Source organism: Artemia franciscana, chromosome 9 (genome assembly GCF_032884065.1).
Source record: "Artemia franciscana chromosome 9, ASM3288406v1, whole genome shotgun sequence".
NCBI classification, from domain to species: domain Eukaryota; kingdom Metazoa; phylum Arthropoda; class Branchiopoda; order Anostraca; family Artemiidae; genus Artemia; species Artemia franciscana.
The window spans coordinates 7195083-7222008 of record NC_088871.1 but is presented as its reverse complement, the minus strand read 5'-3'; the positions used below and the strand labels follow the sequence as shown (position 1 = coordinate 7222008).

The 26926-nt window shown below is 34.2% G+C and overlaps 1 protein-coding gene across 4 annotated transcripts in view; it reads right to left on the bottom strand.

Annotated features, from left to right (window-relative positions):
* Nucleotides 1–26926, bottom strand: part of LOC136030948 (CUGBP Elav-like family member 3-A) — a 240021-nt gene that overhangs the window by 57450 nt on the left and 155645 nt on the right. For all 4 annotated transcript variants that reach the window (XM_065710072.1, XM_065710073.1, XM_065710075.1 and 1 more), the window contains 2 exons: nucleotides 18432–18511; nucleotides 5871–6014 (listed from right to left, as the gene is read on the bottom strand). In XM_065710072.1, coding sequence (XP_065566144.1) covers nucleotides 5871–6014; nucleotides 18432–18511 — 224 coding nt within the window. The remainder of the gene's footprint in view (nucleotides 1–5870; nucleotides 6015–18431; nucleotides 18512–26926) is intronic.

Genomic DNA, 26926 nt, shown 5'->3' with positions numbered 1-26926 from the left:
ATCGGGTAAGAATCTAATTCGAGCGCTACTGAAGATAAGTGACCATTTACCGAAGACTTGAATTTATTTAAAGTATTACACAATGCATAATAAATATTAGACGCACATTAAATAAAAAAACAATTAATTACTGGTGATCAAGCTTTTACTAAAACTATCAGAAATAAAATGCTGCAGGCGACAGTAGTATATTTTAAACAAGCTTTTGCCTGGATTAAGGTGAATTTCATACACATTCGGCTTTTTCAGCAGGCTCCAGAACTAATGTTGCAGTACCTATCCCCCTTCCACCTTTCCAACCTTCCACCCCTGCAGAGGACGCTCAATCTCATATTTGAACCAAGTACCATTCTAACAGCCTTGTAAATCGTGCTTTTTAGCTGCACGCAATTTTGAACAGATTTTGACTCTGTGTTATGCTAAACTTTTATTATGCGAGATTCATTGAAATACTATTTATTACTTTTTATCAAATTTATTTGGTAGTGGGTTGCTGCTTAATATTAATAAATAGCATTGAATTAAGCAGACGACATGATTCAAAAGCATAAATACAGGGTAACTCCTAGTTTTATTACAAGTTCTGTAAAATTATATTGTGACTTAAGTCTTATGAAGTAGAAAATAAAAAATCTGTAATAAAAATGTTTTCATTCTATATTACACAGGCTTGTTAATAAAATTGTAGTCGTCTATGTCTCTATATTAAATTCCTTTATCACATTATCAAGGTCAACTTTTGCTTCTCTTTCCATTGCTAACAGTGCCAGTGAAGGTAATCCTTCTTGCCCTGTGATGTTGCGGCAGTACGTCTTCAAGCAATGAAGGCAAGAAAAAGATCTTTCACATTACGATTCATATAAAAAATCATATAAATTTATGTAATAAATTTATATAATATATTTATATGATATAAATCATATAAATATAAATTTATATGAAGATTCATATAAATAGTGAAGTACAGTTTAAGTTGATCAAATACTAGAGGAAACACACATTTCAATCGTTTTTCAACAAAAACAGATGCTCTTTCTAGATGCTCAATAACTGCTTTGCTGACAATACGTTCAAGAAGCTTAACAACAACAGAGGTAATACTAATAGGCCGGTAATTTTCTGCAAAATCTTTCCTTCCCTTTTTGTGAATGGGGGTAATACGTGCCACTTTCGACTCTGCAGGAAGCTTTGAGCTATCAATAGATAGTGTGATGAGCTTTGACAGTGAGTATGCTATTTCTATTCTACACTCATGCAAAACCCGGGGGTGGAGGCCATCTGGCCATGCAGATTTATTTACATCCAACAAAGCAAGCTGTTTCAAAACAAACTCCTCAGTCAGCTTTAGAACTGGCATTGGTTGAGTAACGGTATATGAAGGAGGAGCTGGGAGCCGACTTGCAGTTTCTGGTGTGAAAGCTGATGCAAACTGGGTATTTAGGATCTCAGCTTTAATAGCCGAGTCTAAAAATGTCTGATCATGATGGGTCAGATCAGGGACAGAGTGCCTATTTCGAAATTTAACAGAAGCCTACTGCCAAAACAGATTGGGGTTATTTTTTATATTTTCAGCCAATCTTTCTTCATGACTCTTCTTCAGTTGTCTGAAAGAATTGGTGGCCTCATTCCGTACCTTTTGATACTTCTGATAGTTAGTAGCTGTTGTCTTTTTTTAAAGTGTTTCCAGGTTCGATTCTTCTTGCTCAGTATTTTGCTAGTTAGACAAGTCATGAAGGGTGGTGTTTTTGCCTGTTTCCTCCGAAATCTTCTAGTGTGAGATTTTTCAAAATCTAGCAAAATAGCTTCAAATTTCTGCCAAGATTCTTCGATGTCCGAAGTGACTATGGTATCCCAATCGAAGTCAGCAAGTCTCTTAGAGATATGCTTTTAATGTGAAATGTAACCTTTGTAAACTTTAATGTGTAAAATGTACATAATGTGTGATACTTGTACAATATAAACTTTGGGCTATTTAGGAAGAGGTTGAATAGTAGCCAAGCGCAATTCTGTGAGGATAGCAGCATTATCACTCCTACCAATAGGGGCAACAAATTCATTTTTAGTGCACAAATCTGGATTGTCACTTGAAGACTGATTTTGATATATATTCCAACACTTTTCCTGCAGGCACTAGATTCAATGTTAAATATGAGTTGGTATCCATTGATTTCAAGCGCTTGGGCTGTAAGGGGCTGTCTCACATTTTTGGGGCATATCTCGGATACGGCTGCAATATCGGCTGTTTCTTTTGCTAGGCTGAGACGGAGCTCCGGAACCTTGTTGCAGAGAACCTTGTTGCAGAACCTTGTTGCACTAGGAATCCTTAATTTTCCAATATCATTGCATGACGAGTTGCACTTTTGGTTGCGCTGTGCAGAGATGATTTAGTAGCAAAAATTACATCAGCAGAGAGAGGTTCAGTTCATGAAGAACCGGAAGAAACTGTCGAATTAACACTGAAAAAATGGGAATTTCTTGATGACAACACTAATACATGAAACAACATCATCAACTGAGACAAATGAACTATTTACAGTCTCATCTGGTGACAATCGTCTGTCAAGATGAGAAACATTATAGCTTAGTCCACAATCATCCCCTGCTGTGGAACTGCAGTCCGCAGCAGGTCTGTGTCGTTTTTCACGACGATTTCCAAGTTCCTGATAACAAGATTTTTTTCGTCTGACGCTGTCTTCTCTTTCAGTTGCTGAACAAGCTCTCTGTGTTTAAGGCGATCCTCCCTTAACTAGTCGAATCGAAACTGGATGTCCGCTCTGAGTTCAAACGATTTCTAAAGGATTTTTCTCTTGACCTCGAAATCGGACACAGTGAAAATTACCGGCGGAGGACGTTGGCTCGTGGTTCAATTTAGACGAGACGGCAAACATCTAACATTAATTAGCTCGCTAGGATTGATACGATACTGCTGCATTAAATGATCTCGAATGAAAATGATGGGTCACCGGACACTGGTATCCCAAATGCAACAATATTTAATTTTTGACTATCGTGATTCTTTTCAGCTTGCACTATTCGTATAATATTGGATGCAAACAGGGCTGATACGGTAGCAGATTTGTTTTCTTCTCGGGCAATCGATCGAGTAGTCTTTTCATCACACTTTGTGAAGAGGTTTTGCTCAATAGTAGCCATTTTAGTGTTTAAACGTTCGAAGTCTGCTTTCAACGTATCCATGGTACTATTGACCAGTTCAGCTAGCGCCTGGGTGATAGTTGTCTGGAAGGGCAACATGGCGGCTAAAACGGCTGACGTTATGTCTGCTACACTGGAGGCATGAGTTGATGGGCTTGCAAGGCATTTAGAACAGTTCCATGCGCATTAAGGCTTACTTAATGCAGCAAATTCCTCATCATTCAATTTTAAACAAGTATCCATTTGCTGCAAGAGTCGCACTGCAAACATTTAGCACTCTCGTCAAGACCAGTTAGACATTTCATACAGTAGTCTGATTTAGAGGGACTTTCTCGAACGCGCTTTCTGGGTCTCTTTCCTGGTTCATCAGACACGCTAGCACTTTTTATTGTCGATTTCGGCATAATATTGGCAACACTTATTATAACTTCAAAGAAAATGGTTGTAACACTAAACATAAACAAAGTTCATACCAGGTGACGTGGCACTTATCACAAATTAAGTAATTGCCCAATGAAAAATAGAATACGAAGAAAAAGGTGTTGTTTTGTTAAGCGTTCTTTTCTACATCCATTGTTAAATAACACGTTGGGAAAGAAACATCCTGTCTATAGGAAATGTCGGTTAAATTGAAACTGAAGTCACAGCAAGTCAATAAAGTTTGTATCATAATGTGTGAGTTAAGAAAAATTGAAATTCAGGGATGGGGAAAATCCAGACGACAAATAATCCCCCACCCTCCAGGATTGGTACCACTGGAACTAGTTTCAATAGCAGAAAAAGTGTAATACCATTCAATACTCAGGATTTTCAGTTCTTAGACCTTTATAGGTCTGAATTTATTCGGCACTGCCCTATGGGAGAGCCTTGACCAGGTATCGAATAATTGCTTAATCAAAAAGTTCGTGGTAACGAACTATAAGAAAGAGGTGACCTGGCTCAATAGTAACCAAAACTCTAAAAATCAGAATTTTGATACCATTAGATACATCAAAAGAATTGAATTTTAAGCTGATTTTAAATATATAAGTTTCATAAAATTTATTTTGTTGATCAAAATTTTTTCATCTTTATTTTTATTTATTACGTCTATTTATATTATGTAGTATTGACTTTATTCACAATACTATCTGGGTTGCAGCGGTAGCTAGCAACCTAGTAAGAGATGGTCACGTCCAATACTAAGAAATATAATTACCCATAACTTCTAAAATAGTTTTGTGAAAGAACTATTAAGTTCACTATAGATGTGGATTATGTAACTTTCATCAAGTTCATGGTTGTAGATATAGCTGAAATCTTCGTATATGGGATCGCTACAGTTATAGCTTTTCCTTAAGAAATCATCATAGGCAAAACTTTCCTATACCGAGAACCGAACCCGGACATAATTGTTGAGAGCCAGTTATCCTAACCACTAGACCATATAGTATATATTTAAATTTCTTATTAAGGGATTTATGTTAAAGAGCAAAAATACATAAAGGATCAATTTAGTTTTTCATAAATAGAGAATATGTATGATTCATCGGATGGAGCTGAAACCTAGTGAAGAACAAACCACGGCACATGTCAACTAACAGTTAAGATAATACACTTATTTTATGAAAAATCTCTTATCTGGGGTCATACTGAGGCACCATTTTTTTTACTAAAGTTATATAAATTATACTAAAGAACGAACCCTTGCTTATATTAACTAAAAAATTTAAATAAGTTATCATATGCATGATGATGCAACAGATATAGATTAGTTGTATGTAGGATTGGTATAGTTTTACATAAATCTGGGTTATTTACATAGAGGGTCTATCATTAATGGTATCAGTCAATAGGATCTCATGTAGTTGTTATTAACAGAAGTTTTATTTTAAACTCCAGATTGACAAACTGCGGCAGTAATTAAACCTACGACCTTCAGAGCATAATTCTAACAGGCTATCTACTGTGCCACGCAGGCCTTAGGGGACAAATTTTAAAGAGGTTTATGTTATGCTTATCTGGGTTACAGTGGTAATTGGAAATTTTGAAACTCTTTGAAGTAATTAGCGACAAGACTGTTTTTTTTGTTTTTTTTTTTTTGTAACGAGAGTTTGCTTTCCACAGCAAAATAGATCTATCCTTGATATTAGGGCGCTTATCCCCCCTTTTCAGGATAAAGTACAGCTTTTAATGGATCAATTTTGGAACTATCATTTTTCATTAAAATCCACATTTTCGCAATAGAAGAACTACCCCCCCACAGCACCCATTTTGCACTATTCAGACTATTTCACTTCACTTTCACTGCCCTTGGTTCTTTCATCATTAACTCAGGATTTACCTGTCGTAATCACTTCTGTACAACATTTTTTTTTTTTTATTCAAAGCCTAAATACTACTACTATTGCTAACAATCCACTGTCGCACCAAGCCATTGAAGCTAACACAGCTACGCCAGCTTCTCCTCCAACCTAGTCTATGCATAGCCCCCCTCTTTACAACCTCCCACGAAGTTACCACTTCCTTTAAACTTTTCCTTACGACATCCTCCCACTCCAAACGGGAACGACTTACTTTTCGTTTGGCCCTAGACAGCTGGCCAACGAGGACAAACTGTCATTCTACATCAACAGAATGCGCTCTGTCATTCTCAACCATCCTTTCATTATAGCCCTAGAGACCTAAATAGTGGCAAAAAGAATCATTTAAGCATTAAGCATGATTTCGAAGTTTACCTGGGTATATGTTCCATAAGAACTCAGCTGTCCAAAAACAACCGGGTGTAAGAGTCCCACGCTTCCTGCGACTTGCTGCATTCTTCTCAACTGGCGCTCTTTTTCGGTATCAGCTAGTTTTACTACTAAGCTGGAAGATGCACCCTGGAAAAAAAAGCAATTAAAAAACACAAATAAAACTGAAATTATAAATATTAAAGCTAAAATTACAACCATGGTGTAGGACGTAAGATGTGAAATTAAGTTTTAAGTTATGACTGTTGCAATTGAAAATTTTAACCAGGCTTGAAGATATCAAGCAATTACAAATTCAAAATTATCACAACTATTGTCTTTTGAAGGGGATCTTGAAGAAACCGAAGGTGCTATACACATACTGCAAATAATTCTGCTACAACAGAATATATGGTATTATGATGAAGCATGTAAGGAATAATTTAAAAAACTAAGTTTTTCTGAGGGAAGTAAAGAGCAAAGTTGAAAATTAAAACGAATCAAAATTGTTGCATCTCAGCCTCTCTAACATCTATCAATAAAACTAGTACAAATAAATCAGCTGTGGATATTTCCCTGTGTTTGTAGGATTATTAGAAAATCAATTAGAATTAACTATTAGAAAATTAATTCTAATTAGAAAATTAGCGCTTTACTGAAAGCACAAAAGTCAAGCATAAAAAAAAGAATATTGATTTAGGAGTCAAAAGTAAACACATAGCCTCACAACAAAAGACTAACCTATAACAGATTAGTCTTAAAGGAGCTTTTCATGGTCTTACAGGAACTGTAATATCATTAACTTTCAGTATACAATTAAAACTATCATAAAAACTTAGGCATAAAAATAATATGTTTCGATTTATTAAACAGCATACAAAACAAAATACTGATTTAATGGGTAACATTTGGTTTCACCTATGTTACTCGAAGTTGAGGACATATCAACCGCAACATGAACTCTGTATATCCAATTATTACTCTCTAAGAAACGGAGAATTTCAAGATAAAAATTTCAAGAAACACAAATTCTAAAGCGAGTCTTTAGTCTTACTAATAAGATTCATTTGCTTCGAACTTATCTACAAAAAAAATCATGAAATGTCCTTTTCAGATTCAAAAACGAAAGTCAATTATTGAACTGAGCTCATTGTAATGCCAAATTAAAAAAATAAACAAAAAAATAAAGCAGCAATCTAAAACCGCTTTTCTTTTATACTGTTAAAAGTGTCTTTAAATGGCTTACGTTTACTGTACCAAAACTCCTATATTGTTTTGTGTTTTCATTAAAGCGCTAGTTTTCTGTAATCCTACACACAGGAGGAAATATCACCAATTAATTCGTTTGCACGATTTTATCGATATATGTTAGATAGTCTGAGAAGTAATAACTTTTATTCGTTTTCAAGTTTCATCTTTGCTCTTTACTTCCCTCGGAAAAACTTTGTTTTTTTATAATAATCTTTGCTGGTTTTAATGAAAATTTAATTTAGAAACTACATTACCATGATATTTTCTATTGATTAATTTTAAAACTGTTTCCACAAGAAAAGTTTTTCAAAGAAAAGTGATGAGCTCTATTAGCCAAGAATGAGCAAAAATTAACTCAAATTAACTTCCAAGCGTAAAACAACCATAAGTCACTACCAATAAATAAACGAAACGAACATACAAATAAATGATAATAAATGATAATAAATGAAATAAATGAAACGAAAACGTTTTCAAACATTAATATAATAAATGATAATAAATATAATAATAATAAATAATAGGTATATTATAATAATATAATAATAATAATATAAGAATAATATATAATATATATAAATATATAATATATATTATAATAAATATGTAATAATAAATGATAATAAATGAAATGAAAACGTTTTCAAACGTTAATAAACGAAATGAAAACGTTTTCATAATAAGTAAAACGAACAGAAATTATAATAAATAGCCGAGTCAACCTCAAAACAAGACACAGGCATTTATTCTTTAAATTTCTGATAGTTTTTTATTTGTGAAAGTAAAAAGATAAAAACATTTCAAACTTATTTTGTTTTCAGTAAAGCGCAATTTGTATTCTGGTCTTAAAAAGGCATGGGGGGTTATTAGCCCTACTCATGTTAATTTTGCTCGTTTTGAGTTTGACTCGGCTATTTATAGTCATTTATGTTTGTTTTGAGTTTCATTCATTTATTGATAGTGATAGGGGGTAATTTTACGCTTAGAAGATTACTTGATTTAATTCTTGCTCATTCTTGGCTTATGGAGCTCTTTACTTTTCTTTAAGAAACTTGCCTTGTGGAAAAAGTTTTTTTAAAATTAGTTTCTGTTCATTTTTTATTGAAATATTCCTTTTCACGGAAAAAAAATACTATTGTATATATTTTCAGTTTTTTTTTTTAAGAATCTGTAGTATATGGGTTGCTATTTGTGTGTTGGCGAAACTTTTTTCATCTTTTTCTATTCCTGGCACTGGCCCTTTCAATTTCTCATTGAAGGAGCTGTTTTTGAAGTTTCTGCGACAACAAAATGGCCATCTCAAAATTTCAATCAGATGCATTTCGGGAAAACCAATGGTGCGGGGAGATCAATCCTCCAATCACTCTGAATATGCCCCAGGGTATAGCTTAAAACCCTTGCCCAGCGGGCTGTGGGGGAGTGTCATCTTCAAAGGCATAATTTTTAGACCTTTCAATTACGTTGAACAAAATGGCTATTTCAAAATTTTGATTAGATGTATTTGGGGAAATGGTGGACTTGGGGGGGGATTTGTTGCCCTCCAATCACTTTTGACTATTGAAAAGGGTACTGGTCCTTTCAATTTCCAGTCAATTGAACTGTTTTCGAAGTCTCTACGACTATGAGGGGCCATCTAAAAATTTCTATCAGATTCATTTCGGGATAATACGAGGTGGGAGGGGTATCCACCCTCCGATCACTCTGAATCTTAAAAAAAGGCACAAGAAGCTCTGATTGAAAATCCAACGAGCCCCCTCCGAAGTTTATATGGCTGTGTGTGTGGGGGGGGTCACCACCCTCAAAGACCTTGTTTCTGATTCTTTCAACTGCATTGAACAAAATGGCTATCTAAAATTTTGATTGGATATGTTTGGAGAAATTGTGGGCGTTAAAGGAGGGCTGGTTGTCCATCAACCACTTCCAACTATTAAAAAGAGCACTTCCCCCCCCTCAATTTCCAATCGAATGAGCTTTTTTCAAATATTTGACGTCAACGGATGGCCATCTCAAAATATCTGTCAGATGCATTTCTGGAAAATACGAGGTGCAGGGGGGCGTATCCACCCTCCGATCACTCTGAATCTCAAAAACAGTACTAAAAATTCTGGCTAGCAATCCAATGACCCCTTCCGAAGTTTACACGATCACCTTCTCTATACATACCTTATATGGCCCCAGACTGTAACCAACAACCCTTGTCCAGAGGGTTCTGGGGGGGGGGTTGTCATTCTCAAAGAAATATTTTCCGGACCTTTCAATTACGTTGAACAAAATGGCCATCTCAAAGTTTTCATTGGATATGTTTGGAGAAATGGTTGGCGTGGGAGAAGGGTTAATTGCCCTCCAATCACTTTTGACTGTTTAAAAGGACGCCAGCCTTTTCACATTTAAATCGAATGACCTATTTTTTAAGCCTATACTGGTCTTCAATATATAGTCTTCTCATAATTTTTATCAGGTGCATTTCGGCAAAGCACGAGGTGTTAGGGGGAGGGAGGTATCCAACATCTGATCACTCTGACTCTTAAAAAGGACATAAGAGCTTCTGATCACCAATCCAATGAGCTCCAATCAACGTTTATACGATCCCTTTTCCTATATATACCTTATATGATCCCAGGGCATAACTTACAACTCTTGCCCTGAAGGCAGTAAGGGGATTGTCTTCCTCAAATACACAATTTCCGAACCTTTCAACTACGTTGAACAAAATGGATATCTCAAAAATGTGCTGAGATATTTTGGAGAAGTGGTGGGCGTGGGAGGTTTTATTTGCCTTTCGGTTTCTTTTTACTATTGAAAAGGGCACTAGCTCCTTCAATTTTCAATCCAATGAGCTATTTTCTAAGTTTCTATGACAACTTCTTCGATACGAAGTGCCCTGGTCTAAACAAAATTAAATAAATAAATAAGTAATACATTGTGCCCACATTGCTCTTTACTTAGTTAGCGCTATTGCGCTTCCTATGATATACATTTATTAAATTTGAATAAATACATAAATAAAAAACTAAGCAGAGGATTTGTGACTACTGGTGATTCCTAAAAAAAAATTCGCCTTGATCTCTACCTCTTGGGTGATGTGGAAAAGAAGTCCTATTTTTCAAATGACGATTTTCTTGACATTTCAGCCCCTTCTAAGCTTATACGATCTCCCTCTCTACATATACCTTATATACCCCCAGACTATAACTAACAGCCCTTTTTCCGAGGGTTCTGGGGTGGGAAGGGGATTGTCATCCTCAACGACATAATTTCCGGACTTTTTAACTACGCTGAACAAAATGGATATCCAAAAGTTTGATTGGATGAAATTGATGAACTTGTGAAATTGTGTACAAGGGAGGGAGGTTAGTTGCCCTCTAATTACTTTTAAAGTGGCACTTAAAGTGGCATTAAAAGTGGCACTAGTCCCTCAATTTCTAATCGAAAAAGACTTTTTAGAAGTTTCTACGACAACAAATGGCCATCTCACAATTCCTATCAGATTTATTTCAGGAAAAGACGAGGTGTTGGGGGGGGGTATCTGACCTCTGATCACTTTGAAGCTTAAAAAAGGTACTAGAAATTACAATTACCAATACAATAACCCCCCTTCGAAGTTTCAACTATCACCCTTTCTACACGAACTTTAAATGCCCCTGGGCATAACTTACAGCCTGAGGGTTGTGGGGGGTTGTCATCCTCAAAGACATTATTTCCAGACCTTTTAAATACGCTGAACAAATTGGCTACCTCAAAATTTTTATTGAATGTGTTTGGGAAAATGGTGGGCGCAGGAGGGAGATTAGTTGCCCTCTAATCATTTTTGACTATTAAAAGTGTCTCTAGTCCCTTCAATTTTCAGTCCAATGAGCCTTTGGATCCACCCTCTGATCACTCTGAATCATAAAGAGGACACTTCAACTTTTGATTACTAATCCAATGAGCTCCCCCTGAAGTTTATGTGATCACCCTCTAAACTTTAAATGCCCTGGGCATAACTTGGAACTATTGCCCTGAGGGCAGTGGTAGGGGTTGTTATCTTCAAAGACACAATTTCCGGATTTTTCAAACAGTTCGTGGTAACGAACTGTAGTAAGGAGCGACCCGGCTCAATAGTAAACGAAACTCTAAAAAACGTAATTTCGATACTATTTTTATTTAATGTAAAAAACATAATTTCGATACCTATTTTTATTTTGATTTTAAATATGTAAGTTTCATCAAATTTAGTCTTTGTCATCAAAAGTTACGAGCCTGAGAAAATTTGCCTTATTTTGGAAAATAGGAGGAAACACCCCTTAAAAGTCATAGGATCTTAACGAAAATCCCACCATTGCATTCAACGTAACAGAGAACTCTTTAGAAAAAATTTCAAGGTCCAATCTACAAAAATGTGGAATTTCGTATTTTTTGCCGAAGACGGATAACGGGTGCGAGTTTATTTGTTTGTTTTTTTTTCCCAGGGGTCATCGTATCAACCAAGTGGTCCTAGAGTGCTGCAAGAGATCTCATTCTAACGGAAATGAAAATTTCTAGTGCCCTTTTTAAGTGACCAAAAAAATTGGAGGGCCCCTAGGCCCCCTCCCACGCTCATTTTTTCCCAAGGTCAACGGATTAAAATGTTGAGATAGCAAATTTGTTCCGCATAGTCGAAAACCACAATAACTATGTCTTTGGGGATGACTTAATCCCCCACAGTCCCTGGGGGAGGGGTTGCAAGTTACTAGCTTTGACCAATATTTACATACGGTAATGGTTATTGGGAAATGTACCGACGTTTTCAGGGGGATTTTTTTGGTTTGGGTGTGGGGTTGAGGGGAGGGGGCTATGTAGGAGGATCTTTCCTCAGAGGAATATTTCATGGGGGAAGAGAAATTCAATGAAAAGAGCGCAGGATTTTCTAGCATTACTATTAAAAAAAAAAACGATGAAAATATAAACACGAAAAAGTTTTTTTCAAATGAAAGTAAGGAGTAGCATTAAAACTTAAAACAAACAGAGATTATTCCGCATATGAGGGGCTCTAAAAAATACTTTAGCATAAAGAGCGAGGTATTCAGGAGGAGATAAATACTTCGCTCTTTATGATAAAGTATTTTTAGTAATGTCAACATTCTACGGCCTTTCTGATTCAGGGGTCATTCTTAAAGAATTGGGACAAAACTTAAGATTTCGTGTGAAGAGTGAGGTATTAACGAGGGTACAAACCCCCTCATATATATAATTAAAAATATAAGAATATAAAAGTTTGTTACGTAAGTTAATTCTTAAGTTACGTATATTTTTACTAATAAACGTTCGTTAAAAATTAAAAGTTCTAGTTGCCATTTTAAGTAAGCGAAAAATTGGAGGGAAACTAGGCCTCCTTCCCCACCCCTTATTTCTCAAAATCGTCTGATCAAAACTAAGAGAAAGCCATTTAGCCAAAAAAAGAATTTATATGAAAATTTCATTTTAATAATTTATTTACGGAGAAATCAAACATGCATTAATTTAAAAACGTTCAGAAATGAAATAAAAAAAACAAGTTTTTGAACTGAAAGTAAGGAGCGACATTAAAACTTAAAACGAACAGAAATTACTCCGTATATGAAATGGGTTGTCCCCTCCGCAATCCCTCGCTCTTTATGCTAAAGTTTGACTCTTGGCCATAATTCTACTTTTTAAAACAATTAAAAACTTTAGCGTAAAGAGCGAAGGATTGCGGAGGGGACAACCCATTTCATATGCGGAGTAATTTCTGTTCGTTTTAAGTTTTAATGTCGCTCCTTACTTTCAGTTAAAAAAAACTTGTTTTTTTTTATTTAATCAACTACATTAAACAAAATCGTTATCTTAAAATTTGGATTGAATGTGTTTTGGGAAATGGTGGGCTTCCCAAATCGTGCTGTTAAAAGTTCTCAATAATGATGATTCCAAGGATGCACTTTTTTTTTAGATCTGGTGCCATTTTCAAGGGGTTTCAGGCTCTTTTCGAAACAACCATAAATTCCTTTTCGTCAAGAACTTTTACTTTTAAGATTAACAAAAACCATAGTTACCGTTCCTGATTCAGTGACAGATGGCAATTTTTATTACTAGGAATTTTTTTAAAGCATGTTTTTCAACTTTTGGTTACAATGGACTGTGGTTCGCTCTTTACTAGGGTGATGCTACAGCTGCAATTATGATATTTAGGTGGATATTGAACTAACTTAAAACAAACTATGAGCATGTGGATTTTCAAAAAGGTGACAAAGCAATATCTGGAAAACGACTTATATTATTAAGTTAGACCTATAAGGGTAAATTGTGGGGGATTTTGAACTAGCCAGAAGGCACTATTTGTATACTTTAATACTACTACTATAGTTGCTGTATGTAATGGTGCTATGGGTATTAAGGTGAAACTTTTAGGAACGTTTAGGAGAAGTTTCAAATGAACAAAAAACTGTATGCAGGCAGGTTTTTAAAGGGCGTATAAGCAATATTATAGGCAGCACTACTCTATAGTAGCTAGAACTATCATTGAAACTTTTAAAGCAGCTAATTTGATTCAAAATTAGAAGTTCTGGTGCTCTTTTTAAGAATAAAAAGAGATGGGAGAGGAAGCAGCCCTTCTTTCAAGCCTGTTCATTTTTAAACGAATCCAGTCTAACTTTTAAGATGGCCATTTTGTTCAGCATAGTAGAACGCTTCTTCAACTATGTCTTAAAGATATTGGCCACGTCAATGCCCCAGAATTATGTGGTGTAAAATTTCGGCGTAAAGCTCTAAGTGCTATGGAGGAGTAACACCTTTTATATAAGTAATAATTTCCTTTTCATTTAAGTTATAATGTTGCTCGTTGCTTTCAGTTGAATAAACTCGTTTGTTTTTTTTATTAAATTTCTGATCTTTTTCTAGATAATGTCAGGAGTTCTGGCTATTCTTCCACGAAAAAATCCCTCCTCCCCGAGGATTTATTACTAGACTATTCAATCCTGGTGAAAGTTTGCCCCGGACAATTACCCTTGACACCTCCATGCCGTAAATTGAGTCGGCAATGAGAAAGTAAGACATAAGAAGAGTTTCATATAGGAATTCTGGCAAATTCCACCGGTGTAAAATTTCCTCTGAAAATTCCCCTTGGAAAATTGCCTTCCCATTAAAAAATATTCCCGTGGAAAACCCTACCAGTTGAAAATTCACCCCCCCCCCCCCGAAAAATATATGCATACTTCACATTAACAAATACTTTCCGTGAACAATGGGTAAACTCTGTAACTTAAAGATCGCTCTCCAGGGGCTGTTGGATGTATCTGATATTTCCAAAGGCAAAGCTATTCGGCATTTTGACTGAGCCTAATAAAACGGCCATCTTATAATTTTGATTGGACAATTTTGAGATAAAAAAAAGCGTGGAAAAGAGTCTTATTGCCCTCCTTTTTTTCTCACTTAAAAATGGCACTAGAACTATTGATTTCTGATTGAACGAGCTCTCTCACGAGATTCTAGGACCATTGGGTCAATGCGATCACCCTGGGACAAACAAACAAAGAACAACAAATAAACACCCATCTGGGATCTTTCTTCTGGCAAAAAATATAAAATTCCACATTTTTTTCAGACAGGCACTTGAAACCTCTATAGTAGGGTTCTCCGATACCCTGTATCTGATGGTGTGATTTCTATTAAAATTTTAGAATTTTAGGGGGATGTTTTCCCGTTATTTCAAAAATATGACAAATTTTCTCAGACTCGTAACCTTTCATGGTAAGAAGAAACTTAATAAGACTTATTCATTTGAAATCAGTACAAAACTCAAATTTTTTTTATATATAGCCTATCAATTGGTATCAAAATATCATTTTTGAGAGTTTTGGTTACTATTGACCCGGGACGGTCATAACTTACCGTTTGTTGTTACCACGAACTGTATGATATAAGGTTGAATTTTTCAGGTAAACTGCAAGGGGTATAAAATTAAATTAAAAAATACTGTTTGTGTCAACACTAAAAATCGTTGAAAAATATCTCCAACATACAAGTAACAGGACAGATTATGTTTGCAGACAACCCAGATATGTTCATGTTTTCAGTTCTTTACTTTAATAAATAAAAAAAAATTATCAAAACTTCAAGGAATAAACATCAGTACATGTCAATTAAACTGACAATCAACAACTATATTTTTTGTTTTTGTTTGTTTTGTTTTTTTCATGAGAAGGGATGGAGGCTATCATCCCTACTCATAGTAATTATTGCTCGTTTTGAGTTTGACTCAGCTATTTATTGTAATTTCTGTTCGTTTTGAGTTTCTTTTATTAATTTATTGTGATTCGTGGTAGTCTTGCGCTTGGAAGATTATTTGACTTTAATTCTGCTCATTTTTGGCACAATGGAGCTCTTTATTTTTCTTTGCAAAACTTGTTTTGTGGAAAAAGTTTTTTAAATCGATTAAAAGAAAAAGCAAGAGCTATTCTGTAGGAATATTAAACCTTTGCTGGCCCTATTAAAGATGATTAATAAAATAACGTATAATAAAGTCTATCACAAAAAGAATGTTTTTTAATAAATGAAGTATAAAATATAGGAAATATCTAGCAATAAAAAACTATGGTTTACTTATTCAGAAGTGATTAATAAAATTTAGCCGATATTTAAGCTATTTCTGCCTCTCAAGGGGAAGAAATAATGAACACTCGTTTGAACTCAATAGTTCAACAAAATTTTATTTCACTACAAGTTCCTAGAGACTCTTTATTCTGCTACAAGTTTTCAATCTGCGACAATTCTTCCAATTACTAGTTTCCCCTAAGGCGTTTACCAAGGTTATGACCTAGAAAATTCTCCGGAATGGTTCTTTATGACTAGAAAAGACCGGAAAAATTCAGTAATCTCACTATAATTCAAGCTAAGGCTAGACACATCCTTGATTTCTAGGTTTTAACAAAAACAAAACAATTTCTCTTATCAAGCTGCTCGTAGCTAATAGTTTTAGCGGGAAATAGAAAATTAATAATTTATTTTGTTGTTTTGTTGTTTGTTAAGAGAGGAATGGCAGAGGGCAATAAAGGAATAGCAAAGGGCAATTTAATAGAGAGGACAAATAATAAAGGAAGCTGCGGAAGGTACGGCAATGACGGCGGTCAAGTGTTTTTCTGAAATTCGGGCACTTCGAAAGGCAGTGGAATGTTTAGTAAGTGTTTTCTAGGGAATTTGTTCAAGGATAGATCGAGGTACCTGTTTGACTGAATGTACCTCAACCAGTAAGCTGTATGAAATATATGGTTCCATCCCACTTTCTAGGGCTATAATCAAAGGAAGGTAGAGGTGGCTAGGACACATTTTATGGATGAAGGATGGCAGATTGTTAATGATGGCGCTTCTTGGCTACCCGTCTGGAGCCAAATGAAAAGCAGTTTGTTTATCTCCGAGTGGAGTAGGAATATGTCATAAGAAAGGGTTTGAAGGAAATAGGAACTTCAAAGGAAATGGTGAAGAGTGAAAAATGAAGAGATTGGGGTGTAGGAAAAGCGTGAACTGTGTTTGCATCACTAGGCTTAGTGTTGCAGTAAACTGTTAGAAACAATATTGTAGTTTTAGTTTCCCATACCTATAGAGGCTAAGCACAAAGATGTAAAAAAAAAACCTATGGGAAAGCCCTGATTCTATTGGTGCGCCCATCATAAATTCTTTATCTGCCCCTGCTGACACTAGTAAATTACATAGGTATAATTTAATTATATAGTTATATTATATATAATTATATGGGTATAATTTTAGGATAAAGCTTCTACAGGCAACCAGGTTTCAAAATATAGGTATACACACATTTCTAAAGAAAAATGTAAGACAATCCTTTATTTCACATATCCTAAAAATCCTATAAATACACAAGAAATTTGAACCTGTTAAATTTTAGTCGTATGTGTTAACTCTAGCTCGATTCAATTTTGAGGCCACTAAACATTGAATTAGAAGCACTAAATTTCCAAGGGAATTGGAATTATTACAAGTTTCCTTCTGAATCAGTAAAAAAAAAAGATTTACCCTGAGAAGAAAGCATCTGTTACTTCCAGTTTTGGTAACAGAAGGCCCGAACTCGGCAGCTAAATTGATCGTTTTATGTACATTTCATGGGAAAAAGTAAGTATGAAAATGACACAAATGAACGGTTGTTTTTGTTCAAATTTCCCTCTTCTGCGAAACAATGCAGTTTTGCATTTTGGTAAGTTTTTGTATCAGCACTTGAAGAAATTGCTGTAATGTTTGAAAAATCACAAAAAGTGTTGAAATATTATGCATTATCTGTTGAAACCTTTTTCCTCGCAAATGAAGTACCGTAAGTGATTTGGTAGCTGGATTTTCTTTAGTGCTTCACTTTTATGTAGTCCTTTATGAGCTGTCTAAAGGACACTTCTTGCCTTTCTTTCTACATTGACCTTTCTCGTAAAAAGCTACGGAAGGAAATTGGAAAGTATTCAAAGGGAACCATCAGAAAAGGTATTTCCAGTGAGTTAATTTATTCCTTTTGTAAACCGATTTAGAATTGAGCGTGTCACATTTATACTTTGTGTAACATTTTTTTTTCACATACAAAACCAAAACACATCTTTTACAAAATGCTGCCGCACCAAGAAAAACTTGACAGTTTTGTAGACATACGGCAATAACAAGTAAAAATATATATTCCATTAAAAATCACAACATAACCATAATCAACTCGAACTTCCACTCAATCTCTCTTAGTTAAAAAATTAACGGAATATTTACCCCCCCCCCAACAAAAAAACACAAAACAGCCCCAAAAATTGCCCTATACCACACTCCACAGACCCCTTTCCAGCCCTCCCCTCCTAAAAAGTTTCTTACAAATGATCTTTTATTTTTATTTAAATGACCAAGATTCTGGAAACCATTTAAATTATCTAGGGTGGAGTGGTAGAGTCAAGATCATATGGGTATAAAAATAAAGGAAGCCGCTGTTCGTCACGTTTCAAGGTATTTTTTCTCTTTTGAAAGATAATTTATGAATTTGTGAGTTTTATATGGTGTTCCTCCATATAAAACTGTCGCAAACTCTTTCGTTTTAGTTTCGACTCCTTAAAAAGATTCCTGTTTGAACACGCGTAGTCTAAGCTAATCGGATTGGAATTGAAGAACTGGAATAACTTTATTGGAATACAAGCCTTGGAATAAAACTTTCTTATATTGACTCTAATTACCTCTAAAGGGAATTCGTCTGCTTTAAAATTTTATACGCAGCCTCGGTGAAAATTATTCATCCACTTTTGAACCGTTAAGAGAAAAACTTGTGTAAGGCAAGTGCTCTTTCAACAGAGGCGGAATAAGACGAGGAAAACTTACCGGCATAGTTTGACTGCCGTGTAAGGCAGTAATTGCGTTCTGAGCTTCTGAATGTGTAGAAAACTTAACAAAGGCACAACCTAGAAGTAAAAACAGTTCTGAAAAGTTTACTTATAACTACTGATATAAAATAAAAAGAAAAATGGCGTCAACACACATAATTCAACGTGTAGTTACACTAAACTTAAACTGAAAGTTTGTATGCGAGACATGTAAGACGTCATTACTTCTACAAGTAGTACCATTAGTATGTAATGTGCTCAAAATTTTATCATAAAACAACAAGAAATGAGTTTTAATTGTGCAAGAAAATTTTATTTTTAGCGTAATTAGTATTACGTTATAAATTTTATTACGCAACAAGTTTTGATAGCTTAACTCAATTTTAATTTTCTTCCTTGGAGGGATGAAATTTAGCGTTTTGGTCCACTTGGGATTCGGTTTCGCGTCTGGACTGGAGGAAGGTGCCTTCTTTCTCTCTCTTTTTTCTCTCTTTTTTAAGTTATGCCAATTAAGTGTTTCTTAATTGCATTTATGTGATTTATTAGATTTTGTACAAGTATAGTATCCGCGCATGTCTATTAAAAGCAATCAAGAACTTTCTTTCTAATCAACTACTACCAGTTGTTCTCAAAGTGTACATTTTCCACGTATGTCCAAAATAAGCAGGTATATCCCACGGTAGTAGCTTGGGACCTACGTTATAGGAGGTGACCTTGCAGCCATTTGCATCATTTTACCGACGACGCCACATGACATATAGCCGGCCTCAAAGCACAAAGACCCGATTAAAGCCTCCCTGCCCAGACAGAAGGATCTTGTGAAAATTTAGATATTGTCTGGTACATGAGTGCTCAAGTTCAATGCATAGAAAGCAAAGGCTTTGCTAATATTTTTCACATTTCTCTCTAAGAAATGCTCCTCGGTCGGGTAAGAACCTCCTGCACAAGAAAGCTAGGCATTATGCTTCGCCGCAAAAGCTTTCTATTGCTCAGCTCAATTATACCACTTTACAAGTCGTGCTTCAGACTGATCACCCAATTTGGATGACAAATGTATGCTGGGGCTCTTAAAACACTGCTGGCGCTACTTCAGAAGCGCCAGAAGTTAATAGGGCAGGGTCTAGTTTCTGAGTTACATAACACTGCCTCTTTCCTTAGCGATTTATTGTATTTAAGGTTGACAACTTGACATGCCAAGGACAGAGCACTTGAAGAACAGCTTTGCTTGATGGTACATTTCGATTCGGAAATATTAACGATCTTTCTGGGAAATTTTTTCCTCAAAACCTTCTCTCTGGGCCCATTTAAAAGAAGATTCAACAGATATTTAAAAAGTCGCGATGGAGCGATGTAAAAGACAAGCAGCATATCAAATACTTAAAAACTGTGTCGCAAATCTAAATAACAAAAGAATCACCGTATTTTATTCAGATGGGTTTTACACTGGAGCAAGAAGAATAATATCATCTTTCCCCGGTATTTCCCTATAATAAACACAAATTTTCGCAATGAACCATCAAGATCGGGCTGTATTAAATGCCTAAATAATATTCAGGCCGGACAAATGTTTCAGTATTATAACATTGAAATATTATATGAATAATATTTCATACCTTTCTATTTATAATTCAGACGAAATAATTTTTCCTTTTATTTTTTTCCGTTGATAAAGGCTTCTTATTTGAAGCCGAAATATTTGGATTTTTATTATAATTTGTACAATAAATTAGGTAAATATTGTTTTTTGGAATTGTTTTCAAGCGTATCGTCGAAGTTGACACTAGAGGTCAGATGTGGCCAGACTATCAGACTGCCAGAGGTCAGACGATTTTTGAACAAACGGCTATCTCAAAATTTCTATTGTATGTATTAAGGGGAAATAGGACGTGAGGGGGGATGAGAAAAATTCTATTTTTAGAAAATATTTTCAGTCTAAAGGTCAGCTGTGGTATTTTTACACTTCTGAATAATTTTCAAAAACCGCTTACTAAGCTGCTCTCAAAGGGAGGACCTGCAGAAATTATCCATGTGTCCAATCACAATTTCATCCTTGCCGAGTGTATCTATATTACCAAGTTAGTTAGAACACGACAGTTAGAACTCGAAACGCCGATTCATAACTAAGTCTTATGATGAAAATCGTATTATTCTACTACATTTTGAGTCATATTACTTGCAAACAAGCAAAAGCCCGTGCTCCCACGAAATCCTATTTTATGTAACTTATATATATTTTTTATATAGCATATTTGCATAAAAAGTAGATTTCTATTATTTATTTGTTTGTTTTTTACATAACATTTTAATGTATTTAGATTCCGCACTTTCTCCATAAGACAATTACACAGGATTTTTCGGGTGCGGGGGGATAATAAAAAGGTAAACTTTGTTTAAGGACTTGAATAAGAGGTACTTAGAAATTCCAGAAACATTTGGATTTTGGGGGTCTAATCTCCGAGCCTCCTAAATACATTTCTGTTTTTTCATATAATTTGTATAGTTTCATTTCGTTAAAACCGTCCCCTTGCACGAAAAGAAAATAATAGATTGCAGGTTTACTACTGTATCTGGAATAACGTCATCGCTTCTAGGTCCTAATCAAACAGTTCGTGGTAACGAACTGTAGTAAGGAGCGACTCGGCTCAATAATAACCGAAACTCTAAAAATGGAACTTTGATACCAGTAGTTACACCGAAAGAATCATATTTTAATGCTGATTTTAAATATGTAAGTTTCATCAAGATCAGTTATACCCATCAAAATTTACGAGCCTGAGAAAATTTGCATCGTTTTAGAAAATAGGATGCGTGTTTTTTTTTTTTTCCCTGGGTGTTCCTATCGACCCAGTGGTCCTAGAATGTTGCAAGAGGACTCGTTCTAACGGAAATGAAAAGTTCTAGTGCCCTTTTTAAGTGACCAAATTGGAGGGAACCTAGGCCCCCTCCCACGCTAATTATTTTCCCGAAGTCAACAGATCAAAATTCTTTTTAAGTAACCAAAAAATCAGAGGGCAACTAGGCTTCCTCCCCTGCTCCTTTTTTTCTCAAATCATTCGATCAAAACTATGAGAAAGCCATTTAGCCAAAAAAAATAAATATACAAATTTCGTTTTAATTATTACTCTGCGGAGAGCCAAAGTTAAAACATGCATTGATTCAAAATCGTTCAGAAAAAAAACAAGTTTTTTAACTTAAAGTAAGGAGCGACATTAAAACTTAAAACGAACAGAAATTACTTCGTATATGAAAGGGGCTGCTTCCTCATCAACGCCCCGCTCTTTACGCTAAAGTTTTTTTTACTTTTTTAAAAAGAGGAGTTGAGAGAAAGAGTCAAACTGTAGCGTAAAGAGCGGGGCGTTGATATATTAGCCTTGGGCTTGATTTTTTGGGCTTTTATATTAGCCTCCCCCCCCCAAAAAATACTGTGTACATCTTTGAACGAAATAGCTAAATAGTTATTTAAATAAGGGGCAGTTAAACTTTAAACAGGTTTTCAATCTATCCCTCTGAATTAAGTTTTATGAAGCAAAAACCCCTTTTCACACTTAAGTTTCTTAAGTACCCTTGAAAGGCTACTTAAGGCCTTGAAAGGTTCCTTATATTTTCTTAAGTAGCCTTGAAAGTTCCATACCCCAAGAAGCATTGATTTTTACTATTCATTTTGTATTTATCCCAGTAAGAATGTCGCTTTCTAACAAGCGGAGATAAATTACACTCGAAGGTCATTTTTCTGACTTTTGGCCTCCTTCCAACTCGCAGTGAGATGGCCCCTTCAAACAAAGATTGTAACTTTAGTGGATGTCTTGGGTATTTCAAATCCCTGGAGAAAAATTGTTGGTACAGGCATTTCTCCTTTTGTGTTTTTCCTTTCTTGCATCAGGGATTCTTGCGCAATTGGGGCCAAATGAGAAATGTCAGAAAACATTCTTTTTTCCCTAAATTGCCTATGAAGCTAGACACTTAAATATAAATTCATTTCGAGGAAGCCTAAATTTCCGAGAGGGGGATAAGTAAAATCCTGGAAGAAATCAGAAGCGGTTTCTTAGAGGTCACGAATCGATTAAACATGGACTAAAACAATAAACCTTAGAATCAGCTAAAGACTTTTTAGTTCTAACTTAAAGAATACATATAATTCTTTTAAAATATGGATATTTTTTATATATAAGGAAATATATAAGTATATTTTATATATTTTAAATATACAGAATATATTTTAAATATATGAGATATATTTTATATGTTTCTTTTTTATACTTTTTTTTTCTTTTAATCTTAAATGGTTAAATTCAAAAGTAACAAATTCTACTTTGTATATAAGATTTGGTGTCTTGGTTTTCAGTGTCCAAGGATTAAAAAGAAAAAGTAACCACGAGTTATGTGGTTTGCCTCTTTTCTCGCGCTTATCCTCTTTTGTGCCACGGAATCTAGCACAATTGGAGCACAAAATGAAAAAATAAAAGTGTAAATACTTTTTTCCTAAATCGCCCTTAACGTTCCAGAAAGTCAGAGAGGAGGTATATCTTTAAACTGCAAGAAGTAGTGAAATAAATAAAAGACCATTGAAAATATGATAGAGAATTGGAAAGGGTTTTATAAACGTTTCTAATCGATAGATCAAGGCCTATAACCACTTCAGTATGTAGTTGTAGCAGAGGAAATATAGAAAATTTACTTGGTTGGGAGGGTGGTACTGTTTGCAAATCAAGACTTAAGGCAAGTTAGAAATCGACTATACTTGTAGATAATATAGTATATTTGATTTTCAATGTCAAATGAGCTAATAAAAAGGATAAAGTGTTTCAATTTTTTTTTTTTGCGAGTTTATATTTATATAAGGACATAGAACTTCGTCTGTGTACCTTTTTCATTTTACTTTATTTCTTGATTTGCTTTTTGTGCGATTTCTTAAGAGATTATGTTCAAAATAATTTCATATTATAATTCTCACTATTAGAAACAATGGACTGTATCACTTCACCTTTTCCACTCTCCAAAGATTTGCAAAATACCGTTACTTTAAAGATTTGATTCTTGAACTGTTGGACTGTAAATGAGAACACAAATTCTAACCAAATATTTTTTGTTTTGTTTTTTTAGTTTTTTTTACAATCCAAAATAGCACATATTATTAGATTTTTTAAGGGGATAGTTTACTGAGGCTTATATGCGTTCAAATTTGTCATGGTTGTTACTATCGTATAAAAATGTCCAGCTCGTTGTGGTTTTTGTTTATATTATTTGAAGTTGTGTTTTGATTTTTGGCGTTTTTTTTGTTGTGTATTGCTGTGACTTGTGAGTTTTTGCAATATAATGTATAGTCATATGAAAAAGTCTACTTACAAAAATTTGATTTTTCATAAAGAGCTCCCTTTTCTGGTGTTTCTAGCTTGGCGGTTCATTAATGTGACAGCAACAGATTAAATTCAATTCCTAACTTTTTTGTCAGTTAACAGATTTTATTAGCCTGAAATCACTAGCGATATTGAATGAGATAAATATTTTCAATCTTAACCAACACACATTTTATATTTCCTGTTTAGGGCTAATGTTTAACAATTTTGAAAAATTGGTGAAAATATTTTTTTTTATCATTTACTGTTTTTTCCGCGCTTAAAGTTCATTTCAAGCACAGTGTTTTGAATCGAACACAGAAATCAAATCGAATCATTGAATCAAAAAGACCTAACGGTACTTCGGACTCTTATCGTGAAGTAGCTTGGTCTTAACGAAGCTGTTGTAAAATTTAAGTTAGAAATTAGTTCTGCTCCATTTTCGCATTCTCGTTTGTTATATCAAGCGATTCCAGTGTTGCCGGAATATCGTTTCTACAGAAAAAAAGAACAGAGCCTTAAATTAAAGTAGTAAAGCACTCAAGTTTTATTGTTTGTGATTTCTCAGATTCCCTCGTTTCTTATTTTGCTAGTTGGTCGGGGTGGGTGGACGAGAATCGGGAGGAGTATGTTTGGCTTATGTTCTTGTTCATTGTGAAGCTGCCAGATCCAAGAATAGTTTTGGCTGGGTGAGATTTGAGAGGAGTATGTTTTGTTTATGTTCATGTTCATTGTGGAGCTGCTAGATCTAAGGATCGTTTTTGGGTGGACGATATTCGAAAGGAGTATGTTTTATTTATGTTTTGTCTTTGTGGAGTTGTTAAATCAAAACTTTCTTTTGTTTTGGTATCTAGTAGCCTATGCAGCCCGACAAGGCATGTATGCATTTTTCTAGGCCCCAAAAATCGAAAAAAAAATTATTTAATAGTGTGGTTAAGACGTGCCCAGAAATTCTTACAAATTTAGGATCTTGTAAAGGGACCCAAGGCCCTGCACCTGTTTATATTATATATATATATATATATATATATATATATATATATATATATATATATATATATATATATATATATATATATATATATATATATATATATATATATATATATATATATATATATATATGGATCCCTAAGACTCCATATATATATATATATATATATATATATATATATATATATATATATATATATATATATATATATATATATATATATATATATATATATATATATATATATATATATATATATATATATATATATATATATATATATATATATAGACTCCATAAGACTATATATATGTATTGTATATATATGTTGGGTCCCTAAGACTCCAGTTACTCGCCAAAGAGGTGTCTATCAAATACCATGCGACTGTGGCAAATTCTATGTAGGGAGAACCCACCAGAAATTCGTGAAACGTTTACAACATAAGGATGATATCACCAAAGCTCTGAATTCTAATATTACTTCTGTTTCTTTTGATTCTCCTTTAAGCAACCATGTTTTAGAAAATCCTAGCCACAAAATACTTTTTGAAGAATCCGCCATTGCTATTAATGATCTAGGCATAAAGCAAGTGGTTCGAGAAGCAATTAATACCAGACTTAAGATTAATAATAATATTTCCTTAAATGGGAATTTAGGAGAATATTCACTGAATGCTCTATACACAAATTTAATTAAAAATGACCTTACGAAATATTATAAAAAACCAATAGATATTAACACAGAGCTTGTCACAAATAGACCTATGAAATAAGCAGTGAAACAAGCTAGGCTGGCATTAAAAACGTGTTTTTAAATTATTCTCTTTCATTTCAATGAATTGCCTCGTTTCATCACAATTTATTTATCAGTCCTGGTTGAACTTCGCTGAGGTAAGGATGCTGGGACTGTTTTAAAAACTGTTCGTTTTAGTTTTATTAATTTTATCTTCTTGCAAGTTGTTTTTCTTATATATTTTTGTATTGCTGAGGACGGCCCTTGAACGTAGGGCCGAAATCTTCATTCTAATTTGTTTCCCACTGTCTTGAGAAATTCCCTATTGTTCTTCTTGTTTTTGGTGTTTGTGATGGAAAGGCAGTGTGGTCTTCGTCGCTATTTATATATATATATATATATATATATATATATATATATATATATATATATATATATATATATATATATATATATATATATATATATATATATATATATATATATATCAGGGAAAGAAAAAAACTATTAAACAAATGCAAGCAATATACTGTGGCATTTTACTGCCTCTGTATAATAAGTATTAAAACTTGTTTTTCAAACAACGAAGAAGAAACTTTTTATACAAAAATGGGAGTTGTACCAATGATTGGGAAATGAATCATAATGTAAAACATCAAAAATCATTCCAGAAAAAAAAACAATCTTTTTTTTTTCCTTTTCACAAACAGAGTCTACATTTTCCTTTATAGATTCGTAATTTTTATTATAAGAAAGAAAGAAAATACAAGAAATATTATGACAGATTTTTGCTATAATCCATAAAGTTGTGACTGAAAATATTATAAAGGGAAAAATCATAAAACTTTACTTGCGACAGTCTAACATAGATCATTTCATTATTTTTGTAGAAACACAAGTATTTGTTCGCAATGCCAGTTTTTGAAGGAAAAGCCGTCTTTAGGCCCCAGTCCCCCCAGTGATCAATTCCTTTGAAGTTCTGGTATTATATTCGTCGTTTTTGTCTTCAATAGTATTTATCAATGTGGGTTGCGTGCGTTACATTAAAAAAAATTCTTTCTTTGCTTTGGATTTTCCCCTTTGTTCTGTCTGATTATTTTTTCAAAAAAACTTTTTGAATAAATATTAATAGAAATATTCTTTTATTCAACATATACTTCCTACTTTCCTAAATCACATCTTTCCCTTTAATTTCGGCTTAGGCTACTCACATTGAACATTAGCAAATGGAAGGTTAGGTATCGTGTTTTTTTTCTTTGCAGGGCAAAACTCCCCTTCCCTTTGCTTAACAAATACTGCTTATATTCCTTAACTAACCTTTTCATTGACCTATTAACTCAGGCAACAAAAAGTTAATCAAAAAGATTCCCAAAGAAAAGAAGCCAGACTGCAACAATTTTAGTATTGCATAAGTGATATTCCTTTTAGGCGCA